This window comes from Gordionus sp. m RMFG-2023, chromosome 1 (genome assembly GCF_954871325.1).
Source record: "Gordionus sp. m RMFG-2023 chromosome 1, tfGorSpeb1-WG-v2, whole genome shotgun sequence".
Classification (NCBI taxonomy): Eukaryota; Metazoa; Nematomorpha; class Gordioida; order Chordodea; family Parachordodidae; genus Gordionus; species Gordionus sp. m RMFG-2023.
This window is the reverse complement of record NC_088775.1, coordinates 84,215,553-84,240,501: the sequence shown is the minus strand read 5'-3', so window position 1 is coordinate 84,240,501 and position 24,949 is coordinate 84,215,553. Positions and strand designations below refer to the sequence as shown.

General features: G+C 27.9%; 3 protein-coding genes across 5 annotated transcripts in view; all 3 read left to right on the top strand.

Annotated features, from left to right (window-relative positions):
* LOC135932075 (uncharacterized) overlaps positions 1–6,392 on the top strand; it is a 28,054-nt gene extending 21,662 nt beyond the window's left edge. For 2 of the 3 annotated variants that reach the window (XM_065469420.1, XM_065469421.1), the window contains 8 exons: positions 508–628; positions 925–1,073; positions 1,646–2,192; positions 2,458–2,579; positions 2,721–2,909; positions 3,683–3,865; positions 4,118–4,346; positions 5,653–6,392. In XM_065469420.1, coding sequence (XP_065325492.1) covers positions 508–628; positions 925–1,073; positions 1,646–2,192; positions 2,458–2,579; positions 2,721–2,909; positions 3,683–3,865; positions 4,118–4,346; positions 5,653–5,846 — 1,734 coding nt within the window. In that variant the 3' untranslated portion in view covers positions 5,847–6,392. Of the gene's footprint in view, positions 1–507; positions 629–924; positions 1,074–1,645; positions 2,193–2,457; positions 2,580–2,720; positions 2,910–3,567; positions 3,640–3,682; positions 3,866–4,117; positions 4,347–5,652 lie in introns of those variants that run through there. The other variant, XM_065469422.1, reaches the window with a different exon arrangement.
* Positions 6,393–10,276: 3,884 nt separating this feature from the next.
* On the top strand, positions 10,277–13,191 carry LOC135930846 (dehydrogenase/reductase SDR family member 11-like). Its single transcript, XM_065467640.1, has 3 exons — positions 10,277–10,408; positions 11,388–11,961; positions 13,034–13,191. The coding sequence occupies exons 1-3, from the start codon at positions 10,277–10,279 to the stop codon at positions 13,189–13,191; spliced, it is 864 nt and encodes a 287-aa protein (XP_065323712.1).
* A 7,168-nt stretch (positions 13,192–20,359) lies between these two features.
* Positions 20,360–23,234, top strand: LOC135930844 (dehydrogenase/reductase SDR family member 11-like). Its single transcript, XM_065467631.1, has 3 exons — positions 20,360–20,491; positions 21,456–22,056; positions 23,086–23,234. The coding sequence occupies exons 1-3, from the start codon at positions 20,360–20,362 to the stop codon at positions 23,232–23,234; spliced, it is 882 nt and encodes a 293-aa protein (XP_065323703.1).
* Positions 23,235–24,949: the final 1,715 nt, after the last annotated feature.

Genomic DNA, 24,949 nt, shown 5'->3' with positions numbered 1-24,949 from the left:
ACCTAACGAAAAACGCATTAGCGAATCGCGCATACTATAAATGCAGTACAAGGCTAAGTCCATACTATAGCCTTATCGCATTCGATTAATTGAGCGTTTTGATAGACATTATAATGGAAATGAAAATTATCCCGAATTTATAGAATTATTAAGCAGACGATAAAAAAGTTAAATTCTAATTTTTTATTAAGATATATTTTGCAACTCCTGTTTATTTGGCTTGCTATCTTTTAACATTATTTGCGAGAACTTTCTGCTATGGTCTTCACCCAAATAATCTGCTTAATTTTAGTTTGTTGGAAACAAGGATATTGTTTATGTTTAAATTAGTCGTCAGCGGGAAAGAACGTTTTACTATAATTTCAGTGAGGTCTAAACATTAATACACTCCATTTTTTTATATTATACATAGTGGCATCAAGTTGATGGTTATTTTTGAACTTGAACTCTTATACATATTTGAGAAAGAACCATTTTATTTGAAAATAAATGTCAAATTTTTTTAAGGAATGGTGTTTGAACAGAGCCCGCGACAATTTAGAACTGACTCACGATATCCGTTACGCTTGGCTGGATAGCATGGTAGCGCGTCACGTATTCGCGAATATCGTCGAAACGGATATGGATGGTAGGAAAATAATCCAACTTAAATTTTTGTCTGATTGACGTTATTGATAAATTTAAGATTGGTAGTTTATATTAATTTTATATATTGGGTGTTCTACTTGTCAAATATATCCTTTGATAAATTTAACTTATCTGAATTTAGGAAAATGTATGATTATTTATCGTACAAATTAGCTATTTTTTATTTTATAACGAAAAAAAATGTATTTTTCCCTTAATATTTACTCCCAACATCTCCCCCTTTTTATTGTTTCTACGCATATTCCATTATTATAAATTGTAAATAATAATTATTAGACACGTTTCCAGAACATCTGGCCGAAGGCGTGTCTGTCAGCGATACCCTTAGCCGTTTCGCCAGACGTATCAAAGCGGAAATATTAAAATCGACTTTTCAAATCCATCTATCACCTCCCATTAATGAAGTCTTGGTTAATTTGTCTCTTGTAAGATTTTAAAAGTAGTTTTTAATTTAAGATATAGATCTGTCACGTATTATACTTTTTAACTTAGAGGTAATAAAATGATTTAAATTTATCTTTTCCAAGCACATCTGGGTCCTATACTCGGTTATCTTTTTTAGTCACATGACAGCTTTTTTCAGTAACACAATGACTTTTATAAACCCCATTTTGTCCTTGTTCAATATACTAATTAGATGAGGATATTTATTTATACAGTTATCTATTGTATTTATAAAAGAATACTATTGTGACTTAAACAAATTATGGGTCGCGTAACTTGATTTAATCTTTGTTCTTAATTCTCAATTCTATTTCGAATAGTGGACACCATTTTTTGGTTTTTTTTTAAATTACAGATTTTGACATCAAATGATAAAATCTGTTAAATCTAATAATCACTATTCAAAACATATATTTTGAATTCTTAAAAGAAAGACGAACTAATCTTTATTTTTTTATTGACTTTAAGAGTATTCCTGGTCAATTTTATCTCCTCTATTTTCGAACATGATATTATTTAAAAAAATCTTAATTAAAAAACAATAAATAAATAGGATCACGGGAAACTCGCAGACACGCAGAACTTTCTAAGCAGAACTTTCAAGCCAGTCAAATCTGATTCCACTCTTAAAACTACTCGGATAATGACTAAGCCCAAGCCAAAATTCTGTGGCGACGAAATCATAGTCGACATTTTGCGACAATCCGCGTGCCTGGACGTGGAAAGAAACTTGCCCCATTTACTCAAGCATTTGCTTCTTTTAGGTGGCACCCGTGTTAGTAACAACAACGCGATATCCAATGGCGCCCTTAAGACTCAACGTGGCATGGATCACCTGATGAATTCGTATCGTCTTGACTTGGCCCAAAATGAATCTTACGCCAATGTAGATAATCGACTTTCGCACCCATGCCATCATCATTATGCCGATATACGCCACAATGCAGCTCCCATTTTTAATTTCGATTGTTCCCGAGATAAAAAGTGTTGTGATGAGCCATTCGGCTCTCAGGAAAAGGCGTTATTGGATCTAGTGGGTAGAGATCGATATTGTAGGTGGTGGACGACGGCTTTGATATTTAGTCATCTCTTGGAGTTTGGTAAAAAGATTGTTAAATATATTATAAAATGTCCAAATTTTTTAATTTGCCTATACTATATATAAATATTTTTTTATAATTTAAATCTTAAAATCATTAATTTTTTTCATTTTCAAAAATTTTGCACTTGGAGCATTCAATTCAGAACCGATATGTTTGTCATTTTACTAAACCTTTAACGGTTAAAAGTTTAAAGTTGATAACCAATTTATTATATAGTCTGTTTTCTATTAACTACTTTATATTATAATATTTTCGATAATAGAATGCGATTTGGTTACCCTCACATATTTGCACGACAATTTATTACAGCAATACGAAACCACGTCGAAAGGACTACTGACTAGCGCTCTGCTAAATTCGCTTATGGGCAAATTTTACATCAAAGTATATCATTTGTAGTGTTATGTATATTACCAATATGTATAATTTATAAAATGTTTTCTCTATATTTTAAATTAATTTTTGCCAATTACATTTTTCAGCTGTCTCTCTATAATAATAATAATATTAAAAAAACCCATCTAGATCAAAACGATGTCTTCCAAAATTCCTCCACGCGTCAACGCGAATGCCACCATTTTCGCGCCGATTATGGGCATGGATCTGACTCAGCGAGTTACGGCATTATGCGAATCTTCCCAAACTTCTCTTGAAACGTTTCTCCTTTCCCTCAAAAATGACAGCAAATTGAGGACAAAAAATTTGCTTTGCGAAGTAAATCCATTTTTCCCTCATTAGAAAATTGAGATATAGAAACCTAAGTAAATTAAGTAAAATGGGAAAAGGGAACCTTAAACCGTCTATTTATTATGTTCTATATTTATCAGAGACCTGCAGGATCCGGGCTGGGCCATATATTATAGAACCAAATATTTGAAATCCCATTATTAGCTATAAAAATCAAAAATAAATAATATATTTTAAAAAATTCCGGGACGGGCCTGAAATTTTTTTTAAAAAAGAAGCAGGGCCGGGCTTTAAAATATAAAAGCCGAATTTTCAGGTCTCTGATATTTAACACGTTTATCAACAAATTTTTAAATATTTAGGGTGTTTTAAACCCCATTTTACCTCTCGAGAGTTTAGGTTTTGTCTTTCGATTACTAATTTAAATTTATTTGGATATGAGCACTAGTGATCTGCATCAGGCCTAATTTTTCAAGCCCAGCTCGGTCTGAAATTTTTTCAAAAAAGTTTTGTCGGCCCGGCCCGAATTTATTTAAATATAGAAATTAATTTTTTTTAAAAAGATTATAATTACTCAAAATAAAAATATGTCATATGGCGTCTAGTTTCTATAAATTAAATTAAATAAATTTATTTTACATAAAAAATTGATAAATTTAAATGTATTTTAAAAAAAAAATTCTAGGCCCGATCCGGCCCGAAAAAAATATTAGGCCCGTACCCGGCCTTTGCAGATCTCTAATGAGCACACGTAATATTAGTTACGTTTTTTTAAATTAAATTACGTTAAACAAATAAAGTACACCTGTTTATTGATTTGCGATATCAACCTAACCGTTATGGAAGAAATAATGATGGATAATATGGAAAATCGAGTGATTAGAGGCGAAATCAATCGTGTCGTAGAAAACTTTAACGTCGCTCTTCAAACTTTCTCTAATTTAGACGCTTGTACAAATGATGAGCGCAATATTAATATGAAAGTTGGTATTTTCGTGTCTATTTTATATTTATTAGTTTTAGTATCCTATCTATATTGTCATCTGGAATAAGTACTAGATAATTCTTTAAATTTGCGTCGAACGCTGATACAGGGCAAAAATTATAAGAACTCTCACCTATTATCATTTGTTATGCAATTTAACTTAACCACTTGAAAAAAAAAACACGTATAATTTACCTTATTTATCAATCTTAATTATTTTATTTAAATTACAAAATATTAATTAACCAAGCTCGCTTACCACAAAATCATGTCACTCCTATTAGCTGTTCGCTTCCAAAATATTAAAAGCGATTCTTTCGCCAATCGAACAGAAATTATTCATTTCATACAAATTTATCTCGGAATAAAAATCACTTTAATAACTTCGCCAGATTCCGTAATCGCGAAGGGAAAAAACGCTGGAATCGAGGCTATAGCTCTTGACCTTAAAGATCACCTGGTTTTGCAATCCGAGCCAGGTATATGTTTAAAGATTGTCCAAATTCTTTTTTAAAAGAAGGGGGAGTGGGCACAGTCAAAAATATATGGGTGATAAAAGGTGAACTTTGTTTTCTCTGACTCCACTAGTGTTAAAGGTCTTGACTATATTTTAGCCAAGATAATATTATCCAAGCCTCGATATTCCAACAAAATATGGCAGAAAGGTTACTGGCCACAGTCTAAGGTTTAACTATTTTTTTAGTTAAAATCTTGATTTAGCCGTTATTTTTTTAAAAAAAAAATTGATTTAATCGAAGTTTTAACAGTACTAACTAGAGGTCTGCAAAGTGATTTTTTCGCGGCCCGAGCCCGACTTGAAAATTTTTTTCAACCCGATCCGACCCCGACTAAATCTTTTTAAATTTGTGAATATTATAATATCCAATAAACATAAAATGAAAGTTTAAGCCATAATATAATCAATATTTATATTAAGTTGCATTTAATTTAAAAAACATATAACTTTTATTCCGTTTAAATATTAAAAAAGTTGAAATATACAATCGAATTTAAAAATTATTGCTATTATATAAAAATAATTGATATAATGAAAATATTATAATGATATATTAATATCATTATCGATAGTATTACATAGTGAATAATTGTGATGTGTAAATAATGGGGAGTCGAGTTGTCAGGCTTTAATATATTCAAAGGCTCTACCAGCCGATGAAAGCGCTCTTTCACTGCTAGCCGAGCAGGGATAGCCAGGAATTTAAGAGCCAGAACACTTAAATTGGGAAAGTCGTTTTGATATCCACCAATTTAATAATTGGTAAACGATTTTAAATATTGAAAATTTGAGGCTATTTGATTAAACCTGTTAGAATATGATGTAAATAAAGATAACACAAAATTATAACAAAATAGTTTGGTAAGCAGAAGTTATGTAAAATAATAATTATAAATTAAATGTTATTCTGATTGACATTTTAATGATTAGTGTGGAAACTAATAAGTTCTTTATGTCCGAATTCGATCCGAGCTCGGTTCGGGCTACGGACAACCCATGCTGACCTCTAGTACTAACTACAACAATCATTAGAAAATATAATACGTCGTTGAAAATCATCGTATATCTCGCTCACTTTTGTAAAATTGAACTTATTTTTTAAATATAAATAATTGTATAAATTTAATTTTATTTTTATATTTAAAAATTTAATTTTGTTAAGATGATTTTCATCTCATGTTTTTATCCATTTTTTTAGCTTTTACACCCCTTTACCTTACCTTATTTTATTATCATTTTAATATTACTTTTTATAAAAAAAAAATAAGAAAAAATAGAGTCACCACGACCAGCTGAAGAGGATAGAAAATTTTTCGAGACTAAATCCCAAGCGAAATTGGTTTTAAGGTTATTTGCCCCGAACCTTCCCTTTGCGTTCCTATTCGCCGATCACTGTAGCGAATCGGATCGTCGCATTTTGGTTAACAGATCCATTCGAACTTTTAAAAGATACGAAGAATGAATTTTTTTTGAATCAATTGTTATTTAGTTCTTTAGACACGTGACATAGAACCAATTTGAAACTAATTTCAAGTCTATATATGATGAGTTGTTAATTATTCCTTATTATTAGATCTTTGCAAATTCTGTAATCGCTGAAGTTTTCATTTTTAAAAAACTGATGACCACTATATATGAATATCTAAAAAAATTATATATTCTATTTAAATCTTTATTCACATTATAAATAAAAAAAAAATTTTTTAAAAAATTAAATTATAAATTTTCATTTTATTTTTTTTTAATACCCCAAAAAAAGTATTTTGGTTAAATTTTCTAATAATAAAAAAATTACAAATTTATACATTTCGCGTTAATTTTTTTTGGTTTAATTTATATTTAAAAATATATTGCAATAATGAGTAATCATCTTTTATATATATATATATCAGATTTATAAAGTATACGGATATTTATTATTTCTATTATTATTTTTTTATCGTTTCAAAAATATCATAATAATTATTTTGTATTACATTTTTTTTTTTAAATAAAAATACAAAATATAGATTTATCTGAAATTACATCAATTTTTCTACATTTTAGTTTTATACTAAATTATTTATTTGAAAAAAAAAATCTTAAATAATAGCAGTACTTAAGATTCGAAAGTCTTTAAAAAAAATTCGCATTAAATTTACCTGTCAAATTTATGTTATGTTATGTACAGCATGCAGCGCAGTACCAATACTTTTGGCGGCCTAGGCAAAAATATTTGGCGACCTTTTAAAATACATCTAAGCATATTTGATAAATTTTCGTAATGAGAACTAAAAACATATGTTACTTTATTAAATTTTAATCAAATGTTCTTTCAGGCGCATTTATTAATTCTGTTATATTGAATAAGAATCAATGTTCTTTAAAGAGCTCTATTTAAATGATGGAAACGTTCCCCCAACGTATTTCTCGCTTGATCTAGTAATCTCCTATTTTTTGGAGGATCATGTATAGGCTGTCATCTCTTTGGTAAGAAAATTGTTTTTGAACCTCTACGAATTATTGTTATCGAAGGGCATTGCACATCTATACTCATTTCCAATTCCCGTGCAACCTCTCTCGCTGGTTCACGGGAATTATGAAAGCCGTTTTCCTTAAAGCGTTCTAAAAAATCTAAACAGTATTTTTTTATTAATCTCAAGTTTGCCATTTTTAAGAGTATTAAACTAGCAAATTAATGATTAAATTAAGAATTTAATAGTCGAATCTATATTAATTAAAATAATAAATGAGTCTAGACTAGAGTAATTTAAAGTGAGTGTGCCTACTCGAAAGGTCTATGTATGAAATGAAGACTATGGTGTAAACTTTTTTGTTTTAAAATTATCAGAATATATAAAAAGTGCCTCAGCGATTGCAACTACAAAAACAGGACCTTTACGAGAAAATAGACCAAATATTTATCAAAATAATCATTAATAGAATCGGTTCCTTATTCAAATAGCATGACGTCATCACGCGAGTTTTTAATTTGTGATATATAAGCTAAGTACGACCTAATCGCGCGCTTACGTTATTTATTTATTTTTCATCATCTTGGGCATGGCGGATCGATTATTTATTATTTTTTAAACCCGTCACAGATTTTTAATCATGTTGCGGCTGACCCGAATTTATTTTAAATAATTTTTTTAGTTGTATTTTATTAATCGTTTTAATAAGGAAAATTTATAAAATAAGCAGAAAATGAGTATTTAAAATCAGAGTTATTTTTTATAATTTTTTTTGCAAAAATTCCTTTATAAATCAATAGTATGTGATTTTTATGCATAAAATATTTTTCATTGAAATCCCTAATTTTTGTTAAAAAAAACTTTTGATCTTCCTTAAAAAAAATCTTGAATCTTGTTTATCTTCGGCTATGTCCTAAATTTTAAAAAAAAATTTCAAAAGTTTTGCGAAATGCAAAACTTTCTTGAGTTTTGAGAGATACGAAACATGTCCCGAATCATACATTTATTTTTAATTTAAAATATATAAAATGTTTGATGTGAATGATTTACTAATTCTATATTTTATATTATTTGAAGATAATCATGTTCATGAGTGCCAAATTTAAACACTTATATAAATCCTCAGAAACTAATATTACTAGTACTATACAAATGTTAAGGCTGACTGCTTATCACAAAATATTATTATTGATATTGAGGGCAATCATTGTACACAAATTAATTATGAAACCCTTATTCCAAAATTTTTATATACATTTATTTTTTAATTACCATTACCTTATATTTCTGATGATTGCTTAAATTTGTCAAAGTTATAGCATTTATTTATAAATATTCAATAAAAAATGTTGTTCTGATTATATTGTATGAGTGATTATTTAATTTAAGGAAGACTGCGAAAATAACTTAAATTACATTTTATAAAAATTCATTAAACATAATAATTTTAATTATAAAAATATACAAAATTATAAATATGAAGATAATAATCAAAATTATCAATATGAAAATAATATACAAAATTATAAATATGAAGATAATAATCAAAATTATCAATATGAAAATAATATACAAAATTATAAATATGAAGGGAAAATTTCATTTTAAATTCAAAAATTTGTTTCGATTGACTATCATTTAACATAGCTTGTGTGTTTGGCTCTAAATCCTAAGATATAGATTATTATATAGTTCTAATTCAAGGTTATAATACTTATGATGATATTTGTACATTTAACATATCTTGAATGTTTGGCTCATAATCCTAAAATATAGATTATTATATAGTTCTAATTTCATGTTATAATACATGTGGAGATATTTGTACATTAATAGCATCCTTAGATTGTTTAAAACTGAAACTTACTTCAGTGTGCTTACATATATCTTCCACATTTTCTTTTAGCCAGTAAAAATCTTCAACAAATTTAAGGTGCTTGCTGTTCATCATAGCAGCACCTGAACCTAAAATATAAAATAATATTTATATAATCTCTTCCCATTTGACTTTACTTGGAGCTGTATATCTATATATAAGATCAATATTACACCACAAATGTCTATAAAGGTCTTATATTTCCCATCAATTGAAATTCGTTCGCCACTTTTATTCACGCGATTTGCAAAAGTTTAATGATAAAAAGATTAAAGTTTTACGATTCCTAAAATTTTTAAGAATCACGTAATTTGTGCAAAATCGAAAAAATCATTTAGGCCAACATTTTAATTTCCCATTAAAAATGGCTTATATTATTTTTTTCGCTAGATTCTCGCAAATTGCGCGATGCAATTTTTGAAGGAAACAGCCGTTTGCCCAAAACTTTTGGCGGAAATAATTTTTAAATGCTCATTTGACGATTTTTTTTTTGTTAAATCCTGGGTTAGATTTTAAATTATATTAAACCTGTTTAATGATGTAATTTGACTTTAATTTGTTTTAAGAAATGGGCCAGCCCAGAATTTGTAAAGAACATATTTTAGACCCTTTAAGCCGGATTCCGTATTTGCTGATTTACGATATTTATTTTAATTATAAAATAAATAATTGCTAAAATCTTTTTAATAACTTATAAATTTTCTCGCGTGATGGACATATGTAGTTTGAATAAAATTTTACGAATTTCTTTTTTAAATTCTAAGTGATGTAGCTAGGATCTATATAAGAGAGAATTCATGTCCAGCCCAAGCTCGTTTAGCCTATTTAAATATTTCACTTATCCTTCCTTCTTTCTTTTCTTCTTTTTATAAATTTAGACAACCCAGTGGTTTAATGTGTAAGAGGCTTGGTTAATGGCTATGTCTGAACCATCCCATTTTTTAAAGGGATTCGAATCTCGATCAGATAAATTTTCCTCTTTCCTTGTATACTCCGATGAGGTATGCATATTATTAATAATCGGCTCGAAACCTCAAATTTAATTTATTTTCCTTCATTAAAAATGGGCCAGACAACCTGTACGAAATAAATATTAATTTTACTGACCGAGCCCGGTAGAAATAAATATGGACAGAGCCGAAAAACCTCCCTTAAATATATATATGTGGTTTGTAGCCACAAAAATTTATGTCATAAAGATAAATTATCATCACTTCAATTTGTATAAAATATTAATATTCTAATTCAATATTATGGATGATGGGACAAAAAAATATGTTTGATATTTTACCTCCTGGGAAAAATATGCATAAAATAATTTTGCCTTAAAACCTTCAAGTTTAGATAAGATACTACTAAAATATTACGTGGTATAATTTCAGATAGTTTTAGGCCAATTATTAATATATTATATTTGATTAATAATATAATTTTTAGGAATTTATTTTTATACCTATATTTTTTTTCTTTAAAGAATATTCATTTGTTAAAAAATATTTATTTTCTTTTTAAAATGAGAATAAATTAATTTTTTAAAATTTTTTTTAATATTATTTAATATAAATGGAAAAGTGGAAAAATAAGGTTGCTTTGGTAACAGGGGCCTCACAAGGATTGGGAAAATGTATCGCTAACACTTTGGCTAAAAATGGGATGATTGTTGTAGCCTGTGATATACGCATGGATGGATTAGAGGTATATAATCATCTTTGCTATTTATTTAATAGAATCCTCCCTCCCCCTCACCTACAAAAGAAAAAAAAATTAACATTTTAAAGTCGTTTTTACATTCAAAAATATATTTAAAATTTCAAATGTAAAATTAAATTTTATTTAGACAAAATATTTTTTAAAAAATAAATGGTCATTTTTCTTTTAAAAATTATATTTCCTATAACTGCTTTAAAGATCGGCTAGATTGGAAAAGGACAGTTAATATATTTTTTTTAAATGACTACCGAAAAAAAATTACTTCCCCGACCCGTTAATTATTTTGTTATGTGGAGGGAAAAAAAATCATGCCCTGAATATAGTGTTAAAAAAATTTTGAAAATTGAGCTAAATCAAAGAAAATATTATCCTGGAAATCTTGTTAAAATGAGGGCTAAAACCTCTATTCAGTTATTTAACCAAATATAGAGACTTATATAATATTTGTATTTGCTGGATAATATCTTGTTTTTAAACAATCACTGATTTCAAGTTCGTGAAAAAAAATGCCAAATTTTGGGGTAGCCTAACCATATTAAATAATTTTGAAAAGTTACCCGAATCACCAACCGAGATTCAGGGTTGCATTTCTCAAATCTATAAATTAAATTTAAATTGACTTTTTTAAAAATGATATAAACTCATTTATGAAAATTTTCTAAAATGTAACTTTTTTTCGGTTTTATAAAAAAATGGCATTTTTTTTGTTAAAAAAAATTAACATGATATTTTAATATTATTGTAGTGTGGGGCCAAACAATTTATTTTATACTGATATGGATTCTCTAACAACTTGAGATTCTTATCATATTTCTAAATTAAAATGAGCGAGCGAATATACGATAGAACAACTAGTTATATACTAGCTAAAAATACAAATATTTCCTAATGACCACCTCAGCTAAATGTTATTTTTTTTTCTTTTTTTCTTTTTTTATAAAATAATTTATATTTTGAATCTTAGGAATCATTAAAGAACTGTAAAATCAAACCTGGAAATGCCGGTTTTATAGACCCAGTGAAATGCGATATTTCTAAAGTTGATGACATTCTCAAATTGTTTAAGTATATAGAACATAAATACAAGACTTTACACGCGTGTGTCAATAATGCTGGCGGTGGTTTTTTGGATTATTTTTTACCTATTCAGGATAAAGAGGGGAATTACGATGGAAATAAGGAAGAGAAAGAAAAGGATCGGATATATAAAGGCTGGAAACATATCTTAGAAGTGAACATACTTGGCACGTTAATTTGCTCTAAGGAAGCCATAAACTTGATGGCGAAATCCGGCGTTAAAAATGGACTGATAGTCAATGTGAGTAGCATATTAGGACAGAGGGTCCATTTATTCGAAATGAACCAGAACACGGGTTATTACAATCACATGTACATAGCGACAAAACATGCGATAACAGCTATGACTCAATGCTTACGACTGGAAGTACAACAACATTCTTATGCCAACGCTACAAGAATAGTAACTATCTACCCGGGTACTATTAAAACCGAGATCATTGATAATGTCCAGGATGAAGGTTCACATTTTAAGACTTTTTAATAATAAATTTACTATAGGTTTTGAATTATTTTTTTCCAATTTAATATTAAATTTAAATCAGTGTTAAATCCATATTAGACAGAAAGTAGCTATATTTAAAAGAGGATTTGATACAGGGCAGTGCAAATAATTTAATGGATGGGAGCAGAAAAAAATTTTTGTCAGCCCTCTCAATTTAACTTAGCCACGAGGAAAGGAAATTCAAATTAGCAAAAAGGAAAGAAGGGTGGAGATCCAAATTACAATTAGAAAAAAAAAGAAATGACAATGAATGCACAAGAGAATCAAACTTTGGCGGCAACTAAAATAATATAATTTTGGAACCCTAGGATCGCTATCCCGCACGTTTCCCCTATCTCGTAACAAGCATGACTTGAAACAACTAACATAATTTATTGATAATTTTAAAATCTATAGTAGAGGTTTAGATAATAATTTAAACATTGTAGCAGTTAAGACGCCCTACTTGTATTTTTTGATATGGCAAGTCTCATTTTTTTGGCTGATGAATTGATATTGATGGTCCATTTTTTTTTGACCAATCAAAGAATCAAATGATGATCTTAATTTGTAGTTATCTATTTAAATAAGTGAGACGAGGGTTAAAATATCTAAATTGTCACGAACTAAATTTGTTGTTGGAATTTTTTTTTCTTCAATAGGAGCACATTGAAACACTACTAAATAAATATATGGTCAGACTCTGCATTGATCTGTTTTTTAAAACCTTAAAAGATTTAGTAGGATTTTATATAAGGTAAACGGCTATCTCAGCCTAAGATAATAAATCTTAAGTATAATAACTATATTAGATAAGCCATTTAACAAATATCGAAGGATTCCTGATAAGACTTTAGAACATAAAATCTTGCATAAACAATGGTCAAAAATTTTATAAATTCCTTTTTGAGTTCAATTTGTTTTTTTTAGCTTGAACATATTTTTTTTAAAAAAATATAAGATTCCTCAGGACAGGACGCAATTTTTCGTTGACATTTAAATTATCTATCACAAATTGCTATATATATGTATACCTCTTAAAATTTCAGTCAAGTTGGTTTCAAGCAAGATTTTCTACGAAAAATACAGTTATTTAACCCCGGATGATGTATGCGACGCTATGCTTGCCGCTTTTAAATGTAACGATTCTGTACAAATGGACGCTATAACGATAATTCCTGTTCGCGCTCCCGGAAAATTATTTTAAAATATTATCCTTTTGCCTCTATTTATTTATTCTAGTTTACCAAATATATACATAACAAATAAGAGATTAAACAATATTAATTTTTTTATAAAAGGATAATTATTTTATTTTTTATAATACAAAAAACTATATTCCAGATAATATAGGCCCTAAAACTCCGGTGATATTTACATAAATTTAGTAAAAATTATTAGATTTGTTAGAATATTTTGCTGTATTATTAATTTTTTTTTCTTTCTCTTGATGGGTATAGTTGTAGGAAATTAAGGTATTTCATAACGAGTCCCAGGAATTTTAGGCTAGTAATAGAGACATCAAGATACCATATGGTAATTTGCTAAACAAAGATCAAAATTTATTAGACCATTTTTTTTTATAAATGTAATTAAACACTATTGCTTATCTGGCTTTACCTTGTAACCTTATCCTAACCTCATGTAAGAGGTTGGTTTCAGAAAAAAATATTAGCCTTGTCTGGGTTCAACCCAAACCTTCTGTGTCTTAGGTATCTCAAACCCAATAACCGCTGCTATTCAAAAGACGGTGATTTATTTGTATAATTTTAAAACGCTCAATAGTGTAGAGGGGGTAAAATCTCAGTCTCCGATTGGATTTCGGAGCCCTTAGATATTATATAATTTAATTTAAACAAAGAATAAGGATTCGATTACATGAAGAATGAGTTTATAATGCAGAGGAAGAAAAAGAGAGTGAGTGATGTATTGATTTTAAGAATATTGTGAAAATATTTGAGGGAATAAAAAAGTAGGAACGAATATTGCACGTCTTTGCCATAAAAAATGAGAATCTTTGAGTTAATCCATCAAAAAGTCTACCTAATTGTATGAAAATGATTAGTTGTCATCTATAAGATTAGAGATATATTTGGGAAATTTATTTTTAGCCATTTAAGCCAATTTTTAGCCGGTTAAAAAATCGGCTACCAAGTTTTTATCCGAAAACCATCACATTGGTCTCAGGGCTTTTCTTAAAGAGATAGCAGTTCAAATTTGGAAGAAACGAATATAAATTAAAACACCTTAATTTTCTCGGATTTTCTCCGGCTAGCTAAAGATTGATGAATTAAACATTTAGCCATTACACAACTATATGAGTAGAGAAATAGAATGAATTAAATGAAAAGATATAAGATATCTATTTTTTGTAAATAAAATTTATTGTAAGTCTTATAGCACAAAAAAAAGGCATGGGGGTGATTAGTATTGAACGAGCCGTGGGATAGAAGTTGAAGTCCCATAAATAATGGGTCCTGTTGGTAATTTAATAATACCCCATAATTTTATTTGTATACATTCGTTTAAAACAAGATTTTTGTTAACGTTAAACGGCGCCACATCAACACAATAGCAATTGCTAAGATTAAAAAATTTTTTTTAGTAATACCCATTTTTAATATTATATATAGATGGAATCATGTGATCACTTCCGATCTACTATATATCATATCCCGTAGCCAACCACCACCTAATTAATTTCAGAAAAAACATCCTGAGATTTTGCATGGCGCAGAATCGACTATTTGACCTATCTTTTTCCATTCAAAATAACATTACAATTAGGCAGATATAATATCATTCTTAATAAAAACCTATTGGATCCTTAATGTAGTAAATTTAATACTCTGGTAATTAAACATAATATCTAAAAATATAGGATCGAACAAATATATTTATAATCCGATCCGATAATATTTATTGTTTTGGGTTATTTTATGATTGTATATGTTAGCGTCAATGTGTTTTTTCCGGCAATGTGTTATTTTTTTCAACTTTAAATCATATTTTGAGAGCGTTTTTTTAAATTTAAAAATCAGATTTTTACCGGAAATATATCATGTTTATACAATTTTGCCATGAACCTTTGAACCAAATAAAATTTATATTAGATTTTCCATAAATTTTTAATATAAAATATAAATGACTCACAACAGCAAAATTGTGCATAATTCATATGCTAGGTATTCCAAACATGATGGAATGTATTTCCAATAAAATTAGATTTTTAAATTTTTTAAAACGCGCTCAAAAAATGATTTAAAGTTGAATAAATAACACATTGCTGGAAAAAACACTAACGCTAACATAAATTATGTAATTTTTTTTTATAAATAATAATCATAAAAAATTAACTAAATGAATTAAAATACAATTTATTTGTTGTAATGTTTAAAAAAATAGTTTAAAATTTTACTCTATTTTTTGTTATATTATCTGCAATTTTAAAATATCTAACTAGTCCCATTCGGAGTGTTGTTAGACAGCTCGATTTGGCCAAATTTTAAAAACGGTTAACTCATGATTTTGGCCAAAGTCGTGCAGACGGGGTGGGGCAAACGGGACAACCGCCTCGTAACCCTGAAATAACTCAATAATTTTTTGGATATACATATACTATATACAAGCAAAGGCATAGAATTTTGAAAATAAGTTTTGCATATCTATAATTATAACAAAAAATTTGATTCATATATTAGTTTAAAAAAAACTTATTTATTTTTTAGGTAAGATATTTGATTTTTTTATTGAAATTTGATTTCGGCCACATTCGTCAAATTATGAATAATGTTTTCATAATAATTACCCTAGAAATCGAATTCAAAATGAAATTATTAACATCGTAAAATATTTATAATTGTTTATGGTAATTAAAGGTGCAATATATTTATCCGTAATATTGCCACTGGAAACAATTAACTGTATGGTAATACGATACTTATTAAATAAAAACTCTGTTAAAATAAATGGATTTGTTGGCTCTCTAAAAATCGATTCCAATACTGGCCTAGGCTATGTCAGAAGCATTTTTATCATTATCTAAATAATTGGGATTGGAGGTTAAAAAAAAATTGTCGACAAAGTTCGATAATATATTAAATAAGAGAAGATGTTAATAAAGGGGTTCAAGCTCAAATATTACAAATAAATTGGAGAGCATTTTTTATGCCTAGTGAGTGTCATCGCTTAAATCTGTTACTTGGTGACGTAGCATGATCATCATTAGTCGCAAGATCATTTTTTTTAGCTCAAATCAATTAAAATGAGATTCTGAATGGCACAAGGCCGACTTGTTAATCTCTCTTTAATTTCATTAGAAAATGATATCCACTCATCACGACATAATATCCTTTTTTCATATAAAAACTTGAGGAGGATAAATAAAATCGCTATATTTCAGTTTATAAATTATATTCATTTTTATAACGTGTGTTACTCATTTAATACTTTTAGTTCTCATTGCAAAAAATTATCAAAAAAGCTTAAATAAATTGTGTTTTTTTAAGGGGCCGCCAAATAATTTTTTTCCCTGGGCCGCCAATAATCTGGTTACGGCGCTGATGTGAGCCCAATTAACCAGACCTTTTAAATATAATAATTATGTAAAAGTAGATGGAACACTCCTCTACACTCTCCTGGATTTTTTTTAAATTAAAATTAAAATTCTTTATAATGTCCATAATTCCAGTTTACGAGAAATATAAAATTATAATTTTTTTTTAAAAAAAACAATATTACAGAAATTATATTTTTTTAAAAGCTCCAAGATATATAATTTATAATATTAAATTATTCGTAAAAAGATACAATTCTACGAATTCATAGGATATTTTAACGGGTAAACAATTTTAATTTTTTTTTTTTGGAAATATAAATATTACTATATTATACTTGTCAATGCTTTTTATAAAAAAGTGATATTAATTCTAGAAATGAATAAGATTTTTTTTATTTGATAATTGTGTATATGAGAAAAATTATCTCTACTATTTAAAAAAAAAAATGTATAATGATATTAATCCCAATTGGTAAGGATTGGCCAAATTTAAAAAACCATTTTTTGAGGACCCTAGCTTATCCATGCGCTAGCTTCCGATCTCCTGTATAACAAATCCCCGTACCACAAGGCTAGAATTGATCGAAAAGGGGGTCAGGAAAAAGGGTTCTCGCATAAAATCTAAACCATAAATCACGGTTAATTGACCTATTATTATACACAATATATCACTTGATAGGCGTTAAAATATTCATAAAAAAAATTGAGTATTCTAAATAATATAGTAAAATAGTATTTATTTTCCACGGTCCTATCATATCGGCGCAGAAATTAAATTTATTTTTAAAATCCATCCAAAAATTTTATTTTTTAAAAAAAAGCCTAATTTTTTTAAAAAATTATCTTGGGCCTGGTGGATCGATTATTTATTAATTTTAAAACCCAGCACAGATTTTTAATCATTTTGCGGCACCTCCGACCCGAATTTATTTTAACATTTTTTATTTGGGTTTTATTAATTGTTTCAATATGGAAAATTTATAAAGTGAGCAGCAAATTAATGTTTAAAATCGGAGTTATTTTTTATATTGAAGATTTTTTTTATGAGACAAAACAGAATTATCAAATTTTGTCTAAAATTTCAAAAATTTTTTGTAAAAAATCTTTTATAAGTAAATATTTTGTGATATTTATGCATAAAAAGTAAATCTTTCATGAAATTCCTAATTTTTGTCAATTAACTTTTGAACTTCTTTTAAAATAAATCTTCGAAAATATTTTGGTCAAAAACTTTTGGCGAAAATAATTTTCAAATGCTCATTTGTAGATTTTTTTGTTAAACCTTGGGTTAATGTGAATTGTATCAAACAAGTTTATTGATATAATTTTTGACTATAATTTTTTTTTAAATAATCGGCCAGCCCTGAATTTATAAAAAATATATTTTGTAGACCCTTTTTACCATTTTAAGGTTAAGGCCGGGTTCCTTATTTGCAGATTTACGATATTTATTTTCATTATAAAATAGATAATTGCTAAAATCTTTTTAATAACTTGTAAATTTTCTCGCGTAATGGACATATGCAATTTGGATAAAATTATAAGATTTTTTTTTATAAACACTCAGTGGCGTAGCTAGAATTTATTCATATAGAATTCATGACCATCCCCCCGCTCGTTTAGCCTATTTAAATATTTCATTTTTTCTTTTCTTCTTCTCTTTCTTCTTTTTATAAATATTTATACAAATATGTGCGTCTACATGGGGGGGGGGGGGGGGGGGGGAGGGGTTATCTACTAAATTTTTAGATGAAATAGAATAAAATATATTGCTGTAAAAATTATTACTTTTATTATAGACTTATAAATACAATAAAATTTCTGATCATCGACCAAATATATATATTGCAAACAATCATAGACATTATTTCCCAAATACTTTTTGATATCCTTTTAAATGTGCAAACTCATAATGCCAAACAATATGCTATAATAATGCATTCAAATAGGGGGTTTTAAATTGAATTCATAATCTAAAAAATAACTTATATTCACAATATTTTGAGCAGAGCTAAAATAATTTAAATTATTCTTTTTAAAATTTATGAAAGGAGTGCCAGTATAATTAAAAGAGTGTAATTAATATGAGAAAACATCACAGCCGAAGGTGGTGGTTATTTTTTAGGGGGTGGGGGGGGGGGGGGGGGGGGGTAGCCAATGGTTTTTGAGGGGGGAGGGGGGTGCATTCAGTGAAAATCCTGTCATGTAGGCGCTGAATGTGCAAGAGGCTTGGTTAATGGATATGTTTGAACTATCCCATATTTTTAAAGGGATTCGATTCGAATCCCGATCAGATAAATTTTCCTATTTCCTTTATTATTTATTTCTTGTATACTTCGATGAGATAAACATAATATTAATGATTGACGTAACACTGCTTGAAGCATGGAAGATGCCCGCCAGGCCGGAAATATTGTGCATATTATTTTTACTAGCCGGGCCGAAGTTTTGATAAGTTTTTAACGCTTAATTAGGCAAATTTATTTCTTTTTCCTTCATCAAATATAGAACAGGCAACCTGTAGTAAATATTTTTTAATTTTAATGACCTGGACCGGGTAGAAATAAATACGGACAAGGCCGAAAAACCCTTACTAAATTTCCACAAATATATAGTAGATGATGTGCGTTGATCTTTAGAAAAAAAATACTCCAAAAATAAATATGCCCAGTGGCCCCTACAGCGGGGGCGGAAGGGGGGTTAAAGTAACTGTTTCTAAAAATTTGAGTGGGGTTCCAAATTTAATTTTTTTTATTGTTTATCCATAGCCAAGTGATTTATGGTTTATGATATAAGACGACTTCTGTCAGATTCTGAGAATTGTTAATTTATTTAATTAAAATATTTTTACTAATAAATTATATAGATATTCTTCTTCTGATGATAATTCTGAGACTAATTCAAACTGGAAAAACTATTCTTTTATTTTACCTTAGCGTCTACTTTTAAATTTGTTTGATTTCTCTAATTTAACAATTTTCTATAAATATTTATTAACCATTCCTACTTCCTCATGTACTGCGATTGCGAAGGGTCGTGAGCCAAATTAAATTAATTAAAACAAGACTTCATAATAGCAAGAAAGATTCGTTTCTTAATAATTTAACCATTTTTTTGGAAAAAAATTTATTACAACAATTAAATATTGATGAAATTATAAATTCTTTCGCTTTCTCTTCCCCTAATTTGTGTAAATTATTAATTTAGAATTAATATTTTTAATGTATATATTTTTTTTACATTTAATTTATATATATATATTAAATTGATGCAATAAAAATTATTTTTGAAATTTATGGGTGTCAAAATTAGACATTTTTTTGAGGGGGAGGGGTAATTTTCAGGGGAAGGGGGGGGGGGGGTATTCTGCTTCTATCGCTCAGAAAGTGTAGGAACCATTGTAGTCTCACTTCAATTTGTATAAAATATTTATATTTAATTTAATATTGTGGATGATGTGACAAAAAATAAATATGTTCGATATTTTACCTACTAGCAAAAATATATATTTTTTTATTTAAAATAAATTTAACTATAATAATTTTGCCTTAAAACCTTCGAGTTTAGATTAGATACTACTTGAAAATTATGTGGTTAATTTCAGATAGTTTTGGGAAAATTATTGATATTATTGTAATATTTCATTTGATTTATATATAAAATAATATAATTTCTAGGAATATTTTTTTCCTACCTATGTTTTTTTTCTTAAAAGAATATCCTTATTTTAAAAAAATATTTATATACTTCTTATAATAAAAATAAATTAATCTCACTCAAAATTTTTAAAATAAAATTTCAATATTATTCAATATAAATGGAAAAGTGGCAAAATAAGGTTTCTTTGGTAACAGGGGCCTCACAGGGATTGGGAAAATGTATCGCTCATACTTTGGCTAAATATGAGATGATTGTTGTAGCCTGTGATATACGTATGAATGAATTAGAGGTATATAATCATCTTTCACATTTATTCTATTAAAAAAATCCCCCCCCCCCCCCATCCACCTACATAAGAAAAAAATTTTTAACAATTTTTAAAGTCGTTTTTACATTAAAAAATTTATTAAAATTTCAAATGCGAAATTAAATTTTATTTAGAAAAAATATTTTTAATTATATTTTTCTAAAAAAAAATATTTCTTATAAGAATGTATTTGTTTTAAAGATCGGCGCAATTGGAAAAGGTAAGTTAATATAATTTTTTTAAATGTTTTTAGGTCTGGCTCTCGTCAAAAAAAATTAGTGTTGTTCAAAAATTTCGAAAATTGGGCTAAATCAAGGATATTGGTCAAGGAAAATATTATTTAATCCTCGAAATCTTGATAAAAAGAAGGCTAAAACCTCTCTCCCATTATTTAGATAAATATAGAGGCTCTTTCTTTTGTTCTTTCTTTCTCTTGTAAATCGATTTTGAACATTAACTGATTCTAATTTGTGAAAATAAATGCTAAATTTCTAGCTAGCCTAACCATAGAAATATTTTTGAAGTAGCCCAGTTCGCCGACAGAGGTTCACTCGCATTTCTCAGATCTGTATATAAAATTTAAATTGGCTTTTAAAAAAAGATATAAATCCTCATTTATTAAAATATCGGATGAAGTAACATTTTTTGGTTTTTAAAAAATGACATTTTTTGTTTAAAAAAATAAACATTTTAAATGTATATTGCGTTTTTATATTTATACATTATTTTAGTGTGATGCCATGCAATTTATTTCATACTGATATGAATTCTCTAACAACTTGAGATTCTTATCATATTTCTAAATTGAAATGAGCGAGCGAATATACGATAGAACAACTAGTTATATACTAGCTAAAAAATCAAATATTGCCTACTAACCGCCTCTGATAACAGTTATTTTAATTTTTTTTTAAATAAATTAAATAATTTATATTTTAAATCTTAGGAATCGTTAAAGAACTGTAAAATCAAACCTGGAAATGCCGGTTTTATAGACCCAGTGAAATGCGATATTTCTAAAGTTGATGACATTCTCAAATTGTTTAAGTATATAGAACAAAAATACAAGACTTTGCACGCATGCGTCAATAATGCAGGTGGCGGTTTTCTGGATTATTTTTTACCTATTCAGGACAAAGAGGGGAATTATGATGGAAAGAAGGAAGAGAAAGAAAAGGACCGGATATATAAAGGCTGGAAACATATCTTAGAAGTGAACATTCTGGGCACGTCCATTTGCTCTAAGGAAGCGATAAACTTGATGGCCAAATCCGGCGTGAAAGATGGACTGATAGTCAATGTGAGTAGCATATTAGGACAGAGTGTTCATTTAACCGAAATGAACAAGTCGGTCTTTTACAATCACATGTATATAGCGACAAAACATGCGTTAACAGCTATAACTCAATGCTTACGACTGGAAGTACAGCAACATTCTTATGCCAAAGCTACAAGAATAGTAACTATCTACCCGGGTATTATTAAAACCGAGTTCACTGATAATATCCAGAATGAAGGTTCACATTTTAAGAATAAATTTACTATAGGTTTTTATTTATTATCATGCAATTTAATATTAAATCAAATTAATGTTAAATCCATATCAGTCAGAAAGTAGAATATTTGATACAGGGCAGTGCCAAAACATTTAATGGCTGGGGGCAAAAAAGAACTTTTGTCAGTCCTATAAAAATCTCAATTTAACTAAGCCATCAGGAAAGGAAATTCAAATTAGCAAAAAAGGAAGGAAGGAGGGAAATCTATCACAATTAGAAGGAAAGGAAATGATAATGAATGCACAGGATAGCCAAAATTTGGCGGCAATTAAAAAAACATAATTTTGCGGCTTCGGGGATCGCTAATCCGCATGCTTCCCCTATCTCGGAATAAGCATGATTTAATAAACATCAAACATAATTTATGAACAAGTATAGTTATTTAGTGTAGCAGTTAAGACACCTGCCTTGTATTTTCTGATATGGCGTCAAGTCCCATTTTTTGGCTGAGAAGTTTAATATTGCTAGCTCTATTTTTCTAACCAATCAATGAATCAAACGATGATCTTAATTTTAAGTTATATATTTAAATATAATATTTTTTTCAAACTAGTCGACGGTTAGCATTAGCCCTTTATTTTGTTATATTTCTTGGGCATCACCATGAGACGAGAATTAAAATATTTAAATTGTCATGAACTTCTTTCTCTCTTTCTATTTTTTTTTCTTGAATAGGAGCACATTGAAACACTAAAAAAATATACGGTCCGGCTCTGCAATGATCAATTTTTTAAAGGCTTAAAAGATTTAGATGGATTTAATATAAGGTAGACGGCTCTCTCAGCCTAAGATAATAAATCTTAATAATGATAACTAGATTAGATAATCAGTTCAACAAATATCAAAGGATTCCTAATAAGACTTTAGATCATAAAATCTTGCATAAACATTGACCATAAATTTTATAAATTCCTTTTTGTATTCAATTTTTTTTTAACTTGAGCAAAAAAATTTTTGTTTAAATATCTATCACAAATTGCTATATATATATCTCTTAAAATATTGTAATTATCAGTCAAGGTGATTTCAAGCAAGCTTTTCTACGAAAATTACATTTAACCCCGGAGGATGTATACGACGCTCTGCTAGACGCTTTTAAATGTAATAATTCGGTACAAATGGACGCTATAACGATAAGTCCTGTCCGCACTCCTGGGAAACTATTTTAAAATATTATACTCTTTATCTGCATTTATTTATTTCTGGCTACAATTCTTGTAAACTAAAAATATATATATAACAAATAAAATATTAAACAATATTAATTTTTTTATAAAAAAACGATAATTGTTTTTTTATAATACAAAACCTATATTTCAGATAATATAGTTCCTAAAACTCAAACGATATATTTTATAAATACATTAATTTGGAAAAAATTATTGGATCTGTTAGAATATTTTTGCTGTAATGTTCATTTTTTTCCCCTTCCTCTTCATGGGTATAATTGTCGGAAATTAAGGTATTTCATAATACGAGTTCCAGAATTTTAGGCTAGTATTAAAGACCCATTAAGATACCATATGGTAATTTGCTAAACAACATCCAAATTTTATCAAAAATTTTTTATAAATATAATTAAACACTATTTTTAACCTTAGAGGTTTGTTTCAGAAAAAAATATTAGTCCTGTCTACGATCAACCCTAACCTTCTCATATCTCAACCCCAATAAGAGCTGCTAGTCAAATAACGGTGATTTATTTGTATAATATTAAAACGCTCAATCTACTTTTTACTCTGCCCGACCCAAATAATTATTTTTCAGGCGTTACCCGGACCAGGCTGGGCATTGTTGATCTCTATAAGGATGCATAAGCGCCAATCTTTTGTGAACAAAAAATAATTTGAAAGTGTCTGAAACTGAATCACACGATAGAATGTAAATGACATGTTTTGCTTATGGAAGAAAAATTCAACTGCAAAGAGACATGCTGGAAATATTATTGAAATTAATAGAATTAAGATCCTTTTGAAACCCTTTCAAATTTATTAATTGTCCTAAGAATTTTTCAAACAGCCTGATATATTTTTCAAAAATATTTTTATATTAATTTATATTTTATAATATTTATTCCTATCTCTTTCTTATTAAATATATATTAAATTTCATTTATTTATCACATTCATTTACTAAGTTATTTTATCACTTAATTTCGATTTCAAGTTTTCCTTGGCGTAATATTTATTTATTATTTTCAAATTTCTAGTGGCATAATATTTCTCAACCATTTTCAAATTTTTAGTCAAATAATTAAGGATATAAGAAATTTTTTTACACATAATATGATGATGATGAAATTCAGAATCCTAGTCATCTTACAAAAAGCAAGAATGTATAAAAAGATAATTTTTAAACATTTTAATATTTACTCATAATTAAAATCCCTCGCATAATAAGTACAAATAATAAAAGAATAGTTGGAAGTAATTGATGATATAATTGAGAGTCTGAATATAGAGCCATCAAAAGGTTAGTTATACTAAATAAATATTTGGGCAGTTTTTTAATGAGAAATATGCGGTTAGTGTTGTTAAAAGGCTCAATTTGAGCCGATTTTTAAAAAGGGCTAACTCATTATTTTGTCTAGAAAAATATTAAGCGAGCTTAAAGATTTTGTTCGCAGATCAAAGGTTTGGAGTTTGGACATCTATTAGCGAAATCTCGAGGAGCTATATTTTCCTGGGTAAAATATTGAGTTAGTCGTTTTTAAGAAATCGACTCAAATAAAGCCGTTTAACAACAATATGTGCAGTAAAATTTATCAAAATGGGCAATATTTTAATTAAATGAGCAGTAGATAGAACATTTGCAGACAATTCAAATTTTTGGATAGTTAATTAATTTTCATGGGTAGCATTTAAAGTAATTTGGTTGATATTTA

Bases quoted from the DNA above. Each gene is read 5' to 3' on its own strand.
- LOC135930844 (XM_065467631.1), top strand. From the start codon at position 20,360: ATGGAAAAGTGGCAAAATAAGGTTTCTTTGGTAACAGGGGCCTCACAG. The intron at 20,492-21,455 runs GTATATAATCAT...TTTAAATCTTAG, and splicing joins TACGTATGAATGAATTAGAG to GAATCGTTAAAGAACTGTAA. The intron at 22,057-23,085 runs GTTTTTATTTAT...TTATCAGTCAAG, and splicing joins TAAGAATAAATTTACTATAG to GTGATTTCAAGCAAGCTTTT.
- LOC135930846 (XM_065467640.1), top strand. From the start codon at position 10,277: ATGGAAAAGTGGAAAAATAAGGTTGCTTTGGTAACAGGGGCCTCACAA. The intron at 10,409-11,387 runs GTATATAATCAT...TTTGAATCTTAG, and splicing joins TACGCATGGATGGATTAGAG to GAATCATTAAAGAACTGTAA. The intron at 11,962-13,033 runs GTTCACATTTTA...TTAAAATTTCAG, and splicing joins TGATAATGTCCAGGATGAAG to TCAAGTTGGTTTCAAGCAAG.